The sequence below is a fragment of the Pogoniulus pusillus genome, chromosome 27, assembly GCF_015220805.1.
Source record: "Pogoniulus pusillus isolate bPogPus1 chromosome 27, bPogPus1.pri, whole genome shotgun sequence".
Lineage (NCBI taxonomy): Eukaryota > Metazoa > Chordata > Aves > Piciformes > Lybiidae > Pogoniulus > Pogoniulus pusillus.
Genome location: NC_087290.1, coordinates 18,097,055 through 18,110,244, shown reverse-complemented (window position 1 = coordinate 18,110,244; position 13,190 = coordinate 18,097,055). Strand labels below are relative to the sequence as shown.

Genomic DNA, 13,190 nt, shown 5'->3' with positions numbered 1-13,190 from the left:
TGAAATTTCAGAGAAGGGTGGCAAGAATGGTTGGAAACCAAAACATCCTCAAAGACAGGGCCATTGCACTTGGAAAACCATTAGGATGAAAGAGAGATGTAATGAAATGTGGTGAGGGATGTTAAAACCACCAAGAGAATCGAGTTACTGCAGTTTGAGTCTTGTGATGTGAGTGAGTAACTCTCTTCTAAAGGAGGAGAAGCAAATTCAGGATGAGTGTGAGCCTGTGGTACTCCCTCCTAGAAGCAAACCTGACCAAGCTCCCAAAGCCTAAAAACTGGAAGGGCAAACCATTGCTGTATGGCTTAAAGCAGCCTGGAAGCTGCAGTTACTATTTTAAAGGGCAGAGTACTGCACGTTGTGGTCTTTTTGCAGCTTCCTGAGACCAGTCTGGTAATGACCACAAATGCAGTGCACTCCAGCGAGTTCTCTTCCTTCAACAAGTTAAGAGCTTGCTGAATCTTTAATTGTGTCTCTTCTTTTTGAATCTTTAATTGTGTTTCTTCTTTCTGAATCTTTAATTGTGTTTGCTTCTTCTTTCAGTCCCTTCCAGCGTTCAGGGACTTACGGTCAGCAATTCAGCCAGAAGTGACTACTTGAAGGTGTCCTGGTTGCATGCCTCTGGATATTTTGATGATTACCAAGTGGTCATCAAGAACAACCATGATTTCATCCAGACCAAAAGTGTCCCCAAGGATGAAAATGAATGTGTGTTCACTAACCTGGTCCCAGGGAGGCAGTACAGTGTCACGGTCAGCACGAGGAGTGGCAAATATGAAACTAGTGAAAGGGTCTATGGCAGAACAAGTAAGTACACAGCTTGGAATCGTCCTTTTCATTTTCCTTTACCATAGTTTGGTTCCAAAATCTCTCATGAGTTCAACACACAATGTTGGTTGTGACTCTTTGAGTCTGTGTCCTTCCAAACGTGAAAGGCAGTGTTTAGTTTGTGACCAGCGTCTGAGTTACAGACACATGGAAAGTGAAGTGAGAGACCTGTGCTGTGAGTTTGAAAGCAGATCTTGAAGCATCCAAAACTGAGACAGAGCTGGACACATTTCCACAGCAGCCTAGTCTTTATGCTTAATCTGTGCCAGAATGTACAAGGCACTTTTCTCTGGTCATGGAAAGAGACAAAGAAGAATATAGAATGGGTCTCAGTCTACTCAAATTGGAGTTGGAGAGCATAGGGCAAGAGTGGTGAGGTGACTTGTGGTGAACCAGCAGGAATCTGGTTGCCTGTCTTCACCTAGCACCTGATAGAACCATAGAATGGTCTGGGTTGGAAGGGACCTCCAAAGCTCAGCCAGTTCCAACCCAAGGGACTTCCTCAACTAGATCAGGTTGCCCACAGCCCTGTCCAGCCTCACCTGCAATATCTCCAGGGATAAGGTCTCAGATCTTATCCTATGCCAGTGTCTCACCACCTTCACTGCAAACAACTTCTTCCTAACATCCACTTTCAATCTCTGCTCTGCCACTTCAAACCCATTCCTCCTCCTCCTCCTGCTCCTCTCGTTACAAAACCTTGCCAATAGTCCCTCCTCACCCTTCCTGTAGGACCCCTTCAGATACTGGAAGGCCACTCCAAGGTTTCCTGGAAGCCTTCTCCAGGCTGCAGAGCCCCAGTTCCTGTAGCCTGTCCTCATAGCAGAGCTGCTGCAGCCCTCTGAGCATCTCTCTGGCCCTGTTCTACCTGTTCTGAAATCTCAGGTGGACATGGTGAGAACCTCCAACAGCAACCCTTGCAAATGTGTGCAGCCTGCTGCTTTTCCTAGGGAACTGAAGAGAAACTTTATAGCTCAGGAGCAGGATTTCAGAACTGCTTTCTTTTTGCTGTGATCTGCTAACAGGTACTGAGAAGTTTCCTGTCTGTCTTCTTACCATTTCAGTGCCCGAGTCGGTGAAGGAACTAACTCTTAGCAACAGGAGCACAGAAGATTTGCAAGTGACTTGGTCAAAGGCTGAGGGGGATGTTGATAAATACGAGATTCAACTCCTCTTCAATGATATGAAGATCTTCCCACCCATTTTCCTCGGGAACACTGCTGAGGAGTGCTGGTTCACAGCTCTGACTCCAGGACGTCTGTACAAGATCCTTGTCTTGACCATCAGTGGAGATGCACAACGTGCTACCTTCATTGAAGGCCTGACAAGTAAGAGGAAGGTGGTATTTGAAATGTGCTGGGGCTTCTCTAGAGGGAAGGATCATAGAATGGTTTAGGTTGGAAAGGATGTCAAGGGTCAGCCATTTCTAACCCCTTGCCATAGGCAGGGGACACCTCCCACTAGAACAGGTCACTTAAGGCCTCATCCAGCCTGGCCTTGAACACTTCCAGGGAGGTTGTGGAGCACAGAATCACCCAATGTGATCTTTGATCACAAGAAGGTCACCTGGGAGCCTTCTCTTTTCCAGACTGCACAGCCCCAACTCTTTCAGTCTGTGCTCACAGCAGAGCTGCTGCAGCCCTCTGAGCATCTATGTGGCCCTGCTCTGGACACCTTCCAGCATCTCCACATCCCTCTTTCCCCAGGGGCACCAGAACTGAATGCAGTACTGCAGGTGAGGTCTCACCAGAGCAGAGTAGAGGGGGAGAATCACCTCCCTCAACCTAGCTACACTTCTCCTGCTGCAGCCCAGGCTCTGGTTGGCTTTCTGGGCTGCAAGTGCACCCTGTTGGCTCCTGTTGAGCTTCTCATCCAGCTGCACCCCCAAGTCTGTCTCCTCAGGGCTACTCTCCAGCCAGTCAGTGCCTAGCTTGTATTTGTGTTTGGCATTGCCTCGACCCAGCTGCAGGACCTTGCACTTGGTCTTGTTGAACCTCCTGAGGTTGGCTTGTGCCCAGCTTGTCCAGGTCCCTCTGGCTGGATCCCTGCCCTCCAGCTTGGTGTGGTCAGCAAACTTGCTGAGGCTGCACTCAGTGCCTCTGTCCATGGCACCCACAAAGATGTTGAACAAGACTGGTGCCAGGACTGATCCCTGAGGGACTCTGCTTGTCACTGGCCTCCACTGGGACGTGGACCTGTTGACTTCCCCTGAAGTGGCATAGTTCTACACAGATGTCTTCATCTTTGCTAGTGTTTACCCAGGAGTGGAGTTACTTGGACCTGCAAATGCTTTGTACTTTGAATCGTTTTTTGTGGCCAGCAAAGAAGTAGGAATTTCAAGGCCTGAATCAAACACAAAATATGTGAGCTGCTGCCTTTGTGTTCCTTTTTTCCCCCCTCCAGTTCCGAGTGCAGTTAGAAACATTCACCTGTCGCCTGATGGCATGACAAACAGCCTGAGGGTGAGCTGGACCCCTGGGAGTGGAGATGTTGATTCCTACACAGTGACTCTGTTTCAGCAGAACCGTCAGCTTGATTCCCAGAGTGTGTCCAAGCACACCTCTGAGCACACGTTTCACAAGCTGGAAGCTGGGGAGCAGTACCAGGTGGTGGTGCAGTCTAACAGCGGCACCTTGAACAACAGCCTGGCAGCTCTGGGGAGAACAGGTACCCTGCTTTGTAGACAACTGGCAACTTGCATTGTTTGTTCTCAGAAGCTGACCCTTACTTGATGGTTTTATGAATGTTGTGTGGATATGGAGACAGCCAGACTCAAGTTCTAAATCACAGAATTAACCAAGTTGGAAAAGACCTTCGAGGTCATTGAGTCCAACCTATCCCCTAACACCTTCTCATTAACTAACCCATGGCACCAAGTGCCTCATCCAGACTCCTTTTTAAACACCTCCAAGGATGGGGACTCCACCACCTCCCTGGGCAGCCCATCCCAATGCCAATCACTCTCTGACAACAACTTCCTCCTAACATCCACCTGCCCTGGCATAGCTTGAGGCTGTGTCCCCTTGTTCTGTTGCTGGCTGCCTGGCAGCAGAGCCCAACCCCACCTGGCTACAGCCTCCCTTCAGGTAGCTGCAGGCAGCAATGAGGTCTGCCCTGAGCCTCCTCTTCTGCAGGCTGCACACCCCCAGCTCCCTCAGCCTCTCCTCACAGGGCTGTGCTCCAGGCCCCTCCCCAGCCTTGCTGCCCTTCTCTGGACACCTTCCAGCACCTCAACATCTCTCTTGAATTGAAGGGCTCAGAACTGGACACAGGACTCAAAGAGCATGAGTCCTTAGTCTTGCAAACATTTAGAGAGTCACAAAGTGCATCTGGTGGGAAGAGACCTCAAAGATCACCCAGTCTAACCCTTGACCAGCACTGAAGGTTCCCCATTAAACCATTCCCCTGAGTGCCAGGCCCACACCTTGCTTACACACCTCCCAGGCTGGTGACCCCACCACTGCCTTGGGCAGACCACTGCAGTGTTTGAGAACCCTTTCAGTGAAGTAATATTTCCTAGCATCCAGCCTTAACCTCCCTTGGCACAGCTTGAAACCATTGCCTCTGGTCCTGTTTCTTGACACCAAGGAGCAGAGTTTGCCCTCTCCCCACTCCAACCTCCCTTCAGGGAGCTGTACAGAGTGCTGAGGTCTCTCCTCAGCCTCCCCTCTTAAAACTCATGAGGTCTGTCGCAGGAGCAGCTTTACCTGGGTGAATCTGTGTGGAATTCAAGTCCCCAGCCCAAAGTGTGCCTTTATAGGATGAATGCAGTTCCATCCCTCCCTAGTCCTGTGCCTGTAACCTTCCAACACATGCAGCTGCAGGAGTCCCTGTAGCCAAGTGCTGTGTTGTGACAGCCTGTCGAGTGATCAAGGCAGACAGTGTGCTGCCCTCAAACACTGCGTGTTGGGGGACACACATCAGCTGAGCACCTTGGGTTTGATCCATCCTCTCTCCAGCACCTACATCTGTTTGCTGTGGCAGCAACTTTTGTGCAGCAGCTTCTGGCTAACGTTGTCTCTTCTGTGCCATTTACCCGTTTACCACTTCTTTACTTCTCAGCCCTTTTCCTCATGCCTCTCTTAACTGTTTCAGGCAGTTCATCTCACTCTCCTCCCTCCTTTCATGATAATTAATTGTGTGTGTATATATCCCTTGCTTCTCCATGCCCAGTTGAGATGTCCTTGATGGTCTGCATCTTTATCTGACTGCATTTATGTCTAGAAGTGTTTGCTTGTGCAGACACATGCACAGATACCCCTTTTACTACAAGTGAATGTGCAAATATGTAAAGATAGCCTCTGTGAATTGCTCTCTTCACAATCTTGCATTAAATGCTCCCTGTTTCATGTACTAATGCCTTGCCTTTCACTGTTTTTTTTCCCCTCCAGTTCCAGCCTCTGTCCAGGAATTAGTAGCCCATCATGCTTACAGCAGTCATTCCTTGCTAGTAACCTGGCAGAGAGCTCCTGGTGTGGCAGAAAGATATGACATTCTGCTCTTGAATGAGGAAGGGGTCCTCCTGAGCAACAAGTCAGAGCCAGCCACTGCCAAACAGCACAAATTTGAAGATTTGTTAGCTGGCAAGAAGTACAAAATCCAGGTTTTGACAGTCAGTGGTGGGCTCTTCAGCAAGCGAGCAGAAACTGTTGGCCGAACGGGTAAGTGGAACATCCTGATTCATTTTGAGTTCCCTCAGTCAGGTACCAGTAACTGCACAAAAGCTGCCTCTGCACCTTGATTCTGCAAAGATTCCAGTAGTAGGCTCCAGGGGTTTGTGCATAATTTTTCCTGGTATGTGCTTGCTGTGTCAGTCACAGAACTGTCAGGGTTGGAAGGGACCTGAAGGATCATCCAGTTCCAACCCCCTGATGTGGGCAGGGACACCTCACATTAGAGCAGGTCTCTCAAGGTCTCACCCAGCCTGGCCTTAAACACCTCCAGGGAGGTTGTGGAGCACAGAAGCACAGAATGTAATTGACATGGGGAAACCAGCACAGAAAGCTCCAAACCCACTTTAGAGGCAAGGTGAAAACACAGCTCTAAAGTCAGAGCCAAATCTTGCAGCCTTTAGCTTCTTGCAGCAAGTGATGAGCAGCTCTGTGCGAGCAGAGGCTGGAGAATCAGGCCTGCTGGGAAATGCAGATGTTGTACTGGGGAGACTCCAGTGGCACCTCAGAAGTGCTTTGCCTTCATTTCTGAGAGTTGCTGTTGACATCACTTAGCTGCTCGTGGCTGAAGTGTGGGATGGAAGAGCAGGTAGTGAGGCGGATTAGGAATGGGTTACAAGACAGAGTTCAAAGAGTGGTGATCAACGATGCCAGGTCCAGCTGGAGAGCTGTCAGTCAACATCTTCATCAATGACATTCATGAGGGCACAGACAGACAGAGTTTGCTCAGCAAGTTTGCTGATGACACCAAACTGGGAGGCTTGGCTGATGCAGCTGCAGGCTGTGTGGCCATCCAGAGAGACCTGGACAGACAGAGCTGGGCACAGAGGAACCAGATGAAGTTCAACAAGGACAAGTGCAGAGTCCTGCACCTGGGGAGGAATAATAAACTGCAGCAGAAGAGGGTGGGAAGTGATCTGCTGGAGAGCAGCCCTGTGGAGAGGGACCTGGGGGTGCTGGTGGAGAACATCCATGGCACAGCAATGTGCCCTTGTGGCCAAGAACACCAATGGGATCCTGGGGTGCATTGGGAAGAGTGTGTCCAGCAGATCCAGGGAGGTTCTCCTCCCCCTCTACTCTGTCCTGGGGAGACCTTATCTTGAGTACTGCCTTCAGTTTTGGGCTCCCCAGTTTAGGAGGTACAGGGATCTGCTGGAGAGGGTCTAAGGGAGGGCTACGAGGACAATTAGGGGACTGCAGCACTGCTTGAGGAGGAGAGGCTGAGGGACCTGGGGCTGCTTAGTCTGCAGTAAAGAAGACTGAGAATCTCTGAGGGCTGGGGGTCAGGAAGTGGGACAGGCTCTGCTCACTGCTCCCTGGGATAGGACAAGGAGCAAGGGATGGAAGCTGCAGCACAGGAGGCTCCAGCTCAGCACAAGGGGGAACTTCCTTCCTGGAAGTGTCCCAGAGCCCTGGCACAGGCTGCCCAGAGAGGTTGTGGAGTCTCCTTCTGTGGAGCCTTTCCAGGTCTGTCTGGATGTGTTCCTGTGTGCCCTGAGCTAGATTGTATGGTCCTGCTCTGGCAGGGGGGGGTTGGACTGGATGATCTCTTTGAGTCCCTTCCGAGCCCTGACATCCTGTGAGCCTGTGAAGTGACATGTTCAGCTTGGTGAGTGGCCACTTGATTGTGGGAATGCAAGACAGAAAAATAATGAGCTCTGTAGAAAGTTAAGGTGTGCTGGGTCCCAGGAGTTACAGGATGCCTCCTCTGTGGGAGAGAAGTAGAGGAAGAGATAACGAGCCAGGTGGTAGGGGAAAGCAGGAGGTGAAGAGTCTGTTAGAAAAACAAGGTTGTACATCACCTGTACTGTGTTAGTGCTCTGTCTGTGTTATGGTATGAAAGTAGCTCTGTCTGTAATAAAATGGGACTCTGCTTTTGCCCTGGTGGAGTCCAGCCACATTCCTCCACACTTGGCTGTTGTGCTGGTTTGGCTGTTACCTGCTCCCCCCCCACTTAAGAAAATCACCCAGACTAGACTCAGCCAAGCTGGAAATTAAGGGATGAGGCTTTATTTACAGCTTAGCACAATATACAGGCAGATGTACACCAATATATGCAGTTACATACAACTTAAAAGTGACACAGAAACACAGTGCCCCTCCCAGAAACAGAGTCCCCAAGAGGGCTCCCCACCCAAACCCCCTGCCCCCTCCCTTCAGATCAACCCACGTGTATCTTACATGGTACATCTGGAGATCTGAGGTGAGATGTCAAAAAGAGGCAAGGAGGTTAGAGAAAAAAGGGTTGGATGGAGTAGAGAGTTAAAGGCAGACTCAGCCCCCGAGAGCAGACGGCCAGAAAGAAGGCACAGCCCCAAGGGAGAGCCGAGCAGTGTGTGTGGGAAGCGCCTGGCTGACCTGTGTTGTGACTGGTTGCCTTTCTCAGCAGAAGAATGGTGGTACAGGTTACTGTTGGGTTCTTTCTTCTCACAGCTGAGGATTGAATTCCTCTCAGGAAAAATCAGCCTCAGAGCAGCACAGCTCTTTACTCCTGCTTTTATCCTTTTCAGTCCCTGCAGCCGTCACCAACCTGAGGGTCACGGAGAACACCACTGACCGACTCTCCTTCAGCTGGACCACCTCTCAGGGGGAGCTTGATTCCTATGACATCTTCCTGTACAACCCAGACAAGTCCCTTCACGACAGGATCTCAGGAGAGCAGCAGCTGCAGCAGTGCTCGTTCCAGAACCTGCGGCAGGGCAGGTTGTATCGCATGGTGATCGTCACCCACAGCGGGGACCTCACGAATGAGTCCTCTGTCTTTGGAAGGACAGGCAAGAGCATCTCTGAAATCCACCTGTCTCCAGCGTGGGGAGCACCAGTGAGGCTGGCTGAGTCTGCTTCTGCTGGATCAGAGCAGCTATCAGAAAGAGCAGTAATGGCTCTTGGGTGTGAAAAGCATTAGACAAAGCAGAAGGGAAATTCTGAATGGTGTGGTTAGGAGAGGACTGTTTAGTTTATGACATGGATGTAGTTGCAGGATAAGTGTAAGGTTTACTTGGCTTTCTTGCCTCTCCTCACCCTTAAGGATGTCCTACATAAGGTAGGACCACTTCTTTTAACATCTGTATTGACAGCCTTGATTCAGGCATAGAGAGTGTCAGCAGTAAGTTTGCAGATGACACCAACTTAGGTGACAGTGTTGGCTTGAGTGAGGGTAGAGAGGCTTTGCAGAGGGACTTGGATAGGCTTAGATTAATGGACTGGCATTAAGGGGATGAGTTTCAGCGAGGCCAAGTGCCAGCTCCTGCCCTTGGGTCACAACAACCTCGAGCAATGCTACAGGCTTGGGGCAGTGTGGCTGGAGAGCTGTTGGCAGAAAGGGACCTGGGGGTTCCTGTAATGGACAGCAGCTGAATGTGAGCCAGCAGTGTGTCCAGGTGGCCAAGAAAGCCAATGGCATCCTGGATGGGATTAGAAATGCTGTGGCCAGCAGGAGCAGGGAGGGGATTGTCCCCTTGGACTCACTGCTGGTGAGGCCACACCTCGAGTACTGTGCTCAGTTTTGGGCACCTCAATTCAAGAAAGATGTGGAGGTGCTGGAGGCAGTGCAGAGGAGGGCAAGGAAGCTCGGGAAGGATCTGGGGAATAAATCTGATGAGGAGAGACTGAGGGAGCTGGGGATGGGCAGTGTGAAACAGAGGAGGCTGAGGGCAGAGCTCATGGCTGGCTGCAGCTACCTGAAAGGAGGTTGTGCAGAGGCTGCTGCTGGGCTCTGCTCACAGGTAACTGGAGACAGAACAAGGGGGAATGGCCTCAAGCTGAGGCTGGGGAGGTTTAGATTGGACATTAGGAATCATTTTTTCACAGAGAGAGTGGTGAGGGAGTGGAATGAGCTGCCCAGGGAGGTGGTGGAGTCCCCCACCCTGGCTGTGTTTCAGGGGGGTTTGGATGTGGTGCTTAGGGCTCTGGTAGAGTAGGGTTCTAGGTTGGACTTGGTGCTTCTGAGGGGCTTTGCCAACCTGCATGGTGCTGTGTCTGTGTGATATCAATCCCCTCTTTTCCAGTGCCAGCTCCAGTTGTCAGCCTCAAGGCGTCCAACCGCAACATGACCGACAGCCTGTGGTTCACCTGGGCTCCAGCAGCAGGAGATGTTGACTTCTACGAGCTGAATCTGTACAACCCAAACGGGACACAGAAAGAAACGTGGCAGAGGAAAGACCTGAGAGAGTGGCATTTCCAGGGGCTCGTTCCTGGCAGAAAGTACACTCTGGTTGTGGTGACCCACAGCGGTGACCTGACCAACGCAGCCAATGCTGAGGGAAGAACAGGTAAAAGACAAAAGCTTTGGGACTTTTGTTGAGACTGCCCTGTCAGAATTCACATTGGTTCACAGCTATGCAACAGACCTCTTCTGAGGGAGGGTTTGCTGTGAGAATCACTGGGGGTGTAGAGGTAAAGAATACCCTTAGGGGTATCAAGCCAGCAGAGTGTGATTTTGCTGGCAGTGTTTGAATGTCTGTGAAAGTCACCACCATCAGCATGAGTGCAGTCACTGACTGCAGACAGGGCAGTGTGAACCACTTGGTGATGCCTGGAGGAAAGACTGCATGGTTTGTGTGGTTTGTCTTCTCCAAGTGCTTGTTAAGAATCTCTTCTCTCTGGTTTTCTCCTTTATCTCCCCTTTCTGCCTAGCACCCAGCCCTCCCAACGCCGTGTCCTTCACTGATGTGGCAAACACCTCCTTATCAGTCACTTGGCTGGGTCCTCCAGACTGGACAGACTACGATGATTTTGAGGTGCAGTGGCTTCCAAAGGATCCCCTCACAGTGTTCAACCCCTACAGCAGCAGCAGGTCGAAAGTCCGCATCATTTACGGCCTGCGCCCGGGCAGGCTCTACGAGTTCAGCGTCAGGACCGTCAGTGGGGACAGCTGGAAGACATACAGCCAGCCCCAGGCTGCAAGTGTCAGAACCAGTGAGTAACAGTCCCACACAGTCACAGAGCAGCAGGGGCTGGAAGGGACCTCCACAGCTCAGCCAGTCCCACCTCTGCCAGAGCAGCAGCACCTGCAGCAGATCACACAGCAACACACCCAGGCAGCTCTGGAATAGCTCCAGAGAGGGAGACTCCACAGCCCCCCTGGGCAGCCTGTGCCAGGCTTCTGCCACCCTCACAGGGAAAAAATTCCTCCTCATGCTTAAATGAAACTGTTCCTCAGCTTCCACCCACTACCCCTTGTGCTGGCACTGGGCATCACCCAGCAGAGCCTGGCTCCAGCCTCCTGCCACTCACCCTGCACATCATTATAACCATTGCTGAGGTCCCCCCTCAGGCTGCTCCTCTCCCAGCAGCACAGCCCCAGCTCCCTCAGGCTCTGCTCCTAAGGAAGATCTTCCACTGCCTTCAGCATTGCTGTGGCTCTGTGCTGGACTCTCTCAAGCAGTTCTATGTCCCTCTTGAACTAGGGGGTCCAGAACTGAACACACTATTCCAGGTGCAGCCTCAGCTGGGCAGAGTAGAGGGGCAGGAGAACCTCTCTGGACCTCCTAACCACAGCCCTTCTAATCCACCCCAGAATGGCACTGGCCCTCCTGGCCAGCAGAGCACATTGCTGGCTCCTGGTCACCCTCCCATCCACTAGGACCCTCAGATCCTTTTCCCCTTCACTGCCTCACAACAGGTCAGTCCTCAATGTATCCTGATCCCTGGGGTTGTTCTTTCCCGGGTGCCAGAATCTGCCTTTGCCCTTGTTGAATTTCATTCCATTTCTCCCAGTTAGAATCACAGAATGGTTGGAAGGGACCTCAAAGCTCAGCCAGTTCCAACCCCCTGCCATAGGCAGGGACACCTCCCACTAGAACAGGTCACTCAAGGCCTCATCCAGCCTGGGCTTGAACACCTCCAGGGAGGAAGCAGCCACAATCTCCCTGGGCAACCTGTGCCAGTGTCTCACCACCCTCACTGCAAACAGCTTCTTCCTAACATCCACTTTCAGTCTCCCCTCTGCCAGTTCAATCCCATTCCACCTCCTCCTGTCATTACAAGACCTTGTCAGTATTCCTTCCCCAGCCCTCCTTCAGCTACTGGAAGGCCACGATAAGGTTTCCTCCAAGCCTTCTCTTCTGCAGGCTGCAGAGCCCCAACTCTCTCAGCCTGTGCTCAGAGCAGAGCTGCTGCAGCCCTCTCAGCATCTTGGTGGCCTCCTCTGGTCTGGCTCCAACACTTCCATGTCCTGCTTGTGCTGGGGGCTGCAGAACTGTTCTGTGATTCCCTGGAAGAGTTCTGTTTACAGTTTCCAGTTCAGACACTAATGTTCAGCTCTAACAGTGTGTGTGATGTCTGTCCCTTCTCACACTGAGCTTCACCTTCTCAATGCTCTTCTCTAGAGCCGGACAAGATCCAAAGCCTTCACTGCCGGCCCCAGACGTCCACTGCCATTGCGTGCTCCTGGACCCCTCCTGACTCTGACTTCGATGGGTACAGCGTCGAGTGCAAGAAGATGGACACTCGGGAGGTGGAGTTCTCTAAAAGGATAGAAAAAGACAAATCTCTGCTGAACATCATGACCCTGGTTCCCCACAAGCGCTACCTGGTGTCCATCAAGGTGCATTCTGCAGACATGACGAGTGAGGTGGTGCAGGACAGCACCATCACCATGATTGACCGTAAGTGGAGTTCAGAGCTGCAGTGATGGGAGGCAAGGAGCAGCAATCAGCAACTGTTTGTCTTGATTAGGCAGCAAAAGGAGTTCTGAACTCCACAGCTGCCAGTGCATGGCACTGGTTATCTGGTGGCCAACCTGTCCTTTGGTCCCTGCTGTGACAGTGCAGCACTGGCACTATGTTTCCTCTCACTTTATTACCAGACCTGCTTAATTATAAGCTCATTCACAAAATACAGCCTGAGAAACATGAAGAATTTTCCTGTCCCTCTATGATCTTCAGCAGCAAAGATGTTCCAGTCATAGCAGAGCTGCTCTCTAGCAGATCACTTCCTAACCTTTACAGGTGCAGTTTGCTGTTCCTTCCCAGGTGCAGGACTCTGCGCTTGCCCTTGTTGAACCTCTTTGCCCAGTGTGCTGCTTTGAGGCTAATTGGGATCTTTTAATGAGAGAAATCAGATCTTTGGCTGTTCAAAGAAAATAATAGTGATGTCCATATCGCCCACTGGTTTTGCTTAGAGATATAAAACCAAGGAACAGTAACAGAGTATCTCAGTTCTAGTTTAAATTTCCCAGAGACTCAAATACAGTTCATAGAACCAATAACAATTTATAGGATGCCTTTCCCTCTCCTCCCCTTTTCTTTTCAAAGAAAAGGAATCAGATGTAGAGAGGAGAAGTTAAAGCACACCCAAAAAAATAATCTCACTTTGGTTTGGAAGTTAAAAGAGAGAACTTTAACAACCAATAAAAGGCATTTGAGGTAGGGGAGTTACAAAGAGGTTACAAGATACAAAATATATGTATACAACCAGATTGATGGCAATGGACTTTGTCCAGCTCATGGACTGGTAAAACAAAGAGCAGCAGGAACAGGAGTGTGATGCTGTCAGGAAGGGAGGCAGGGCAAGGGAGAACAAAACAGGCAGTTCCTCTGGTTTTATAGGGGGCTAGATAGGAGGTGGGAGTGGGCGAAGCACTACACCTGGAGTAAGGCTCAGAACCACCCCTGGAGAGGAGTCAGGAGGACCTGGGGTCAGGGTCAAGACTGCTCCCCCAGAGGGGTTAACCCTTTACACAAAGTTTCT

At 51.0% G+C, this 13,190-nt stretch overlaps 1 protein-coding gene across 1 annotated transcript in view; it reads left to right on the top strand.

Moving 5' to 3' along the window:
• The window catches only part of PTPRB (protein tyrosine phosphatase receptor type B), a 69,057-nt gene that overhangs the window by 35,595 nt on the left and 20,272 nt on the right, over positions 1-13,190 (top strand). The window contains exons 12-19 of the mRNA XM_064165897.1: positions 544-807; positions 1,893-2,156; positions 3,232-3,495; positions 5,220-5,489; positions 8,009-8,272; positions 9,506-9,769; positions 10,134-10,415; positions 11,828-12,106. Coding sequence (XP_064021967.1) covers positions 544-807; positions 1,893-2,156; positions 3,232-3,495; positions 5,220-5,489; positions 8,009-8,272; positions 9,506-9,769; positions 10,134-10,415; positions 11,828-12,106 — 2,151 coding nt within the window. The remainder of the gene's footprint in view (positions 1-543; positions 808-1,892; positions 2,157-3,231; positions 3,496-5,219; positions 5,490-8,008; positions 8,273-9,505; positions 9,770-10,133; positions 10,416-11,827; positions 12,107-13,190) is intronic.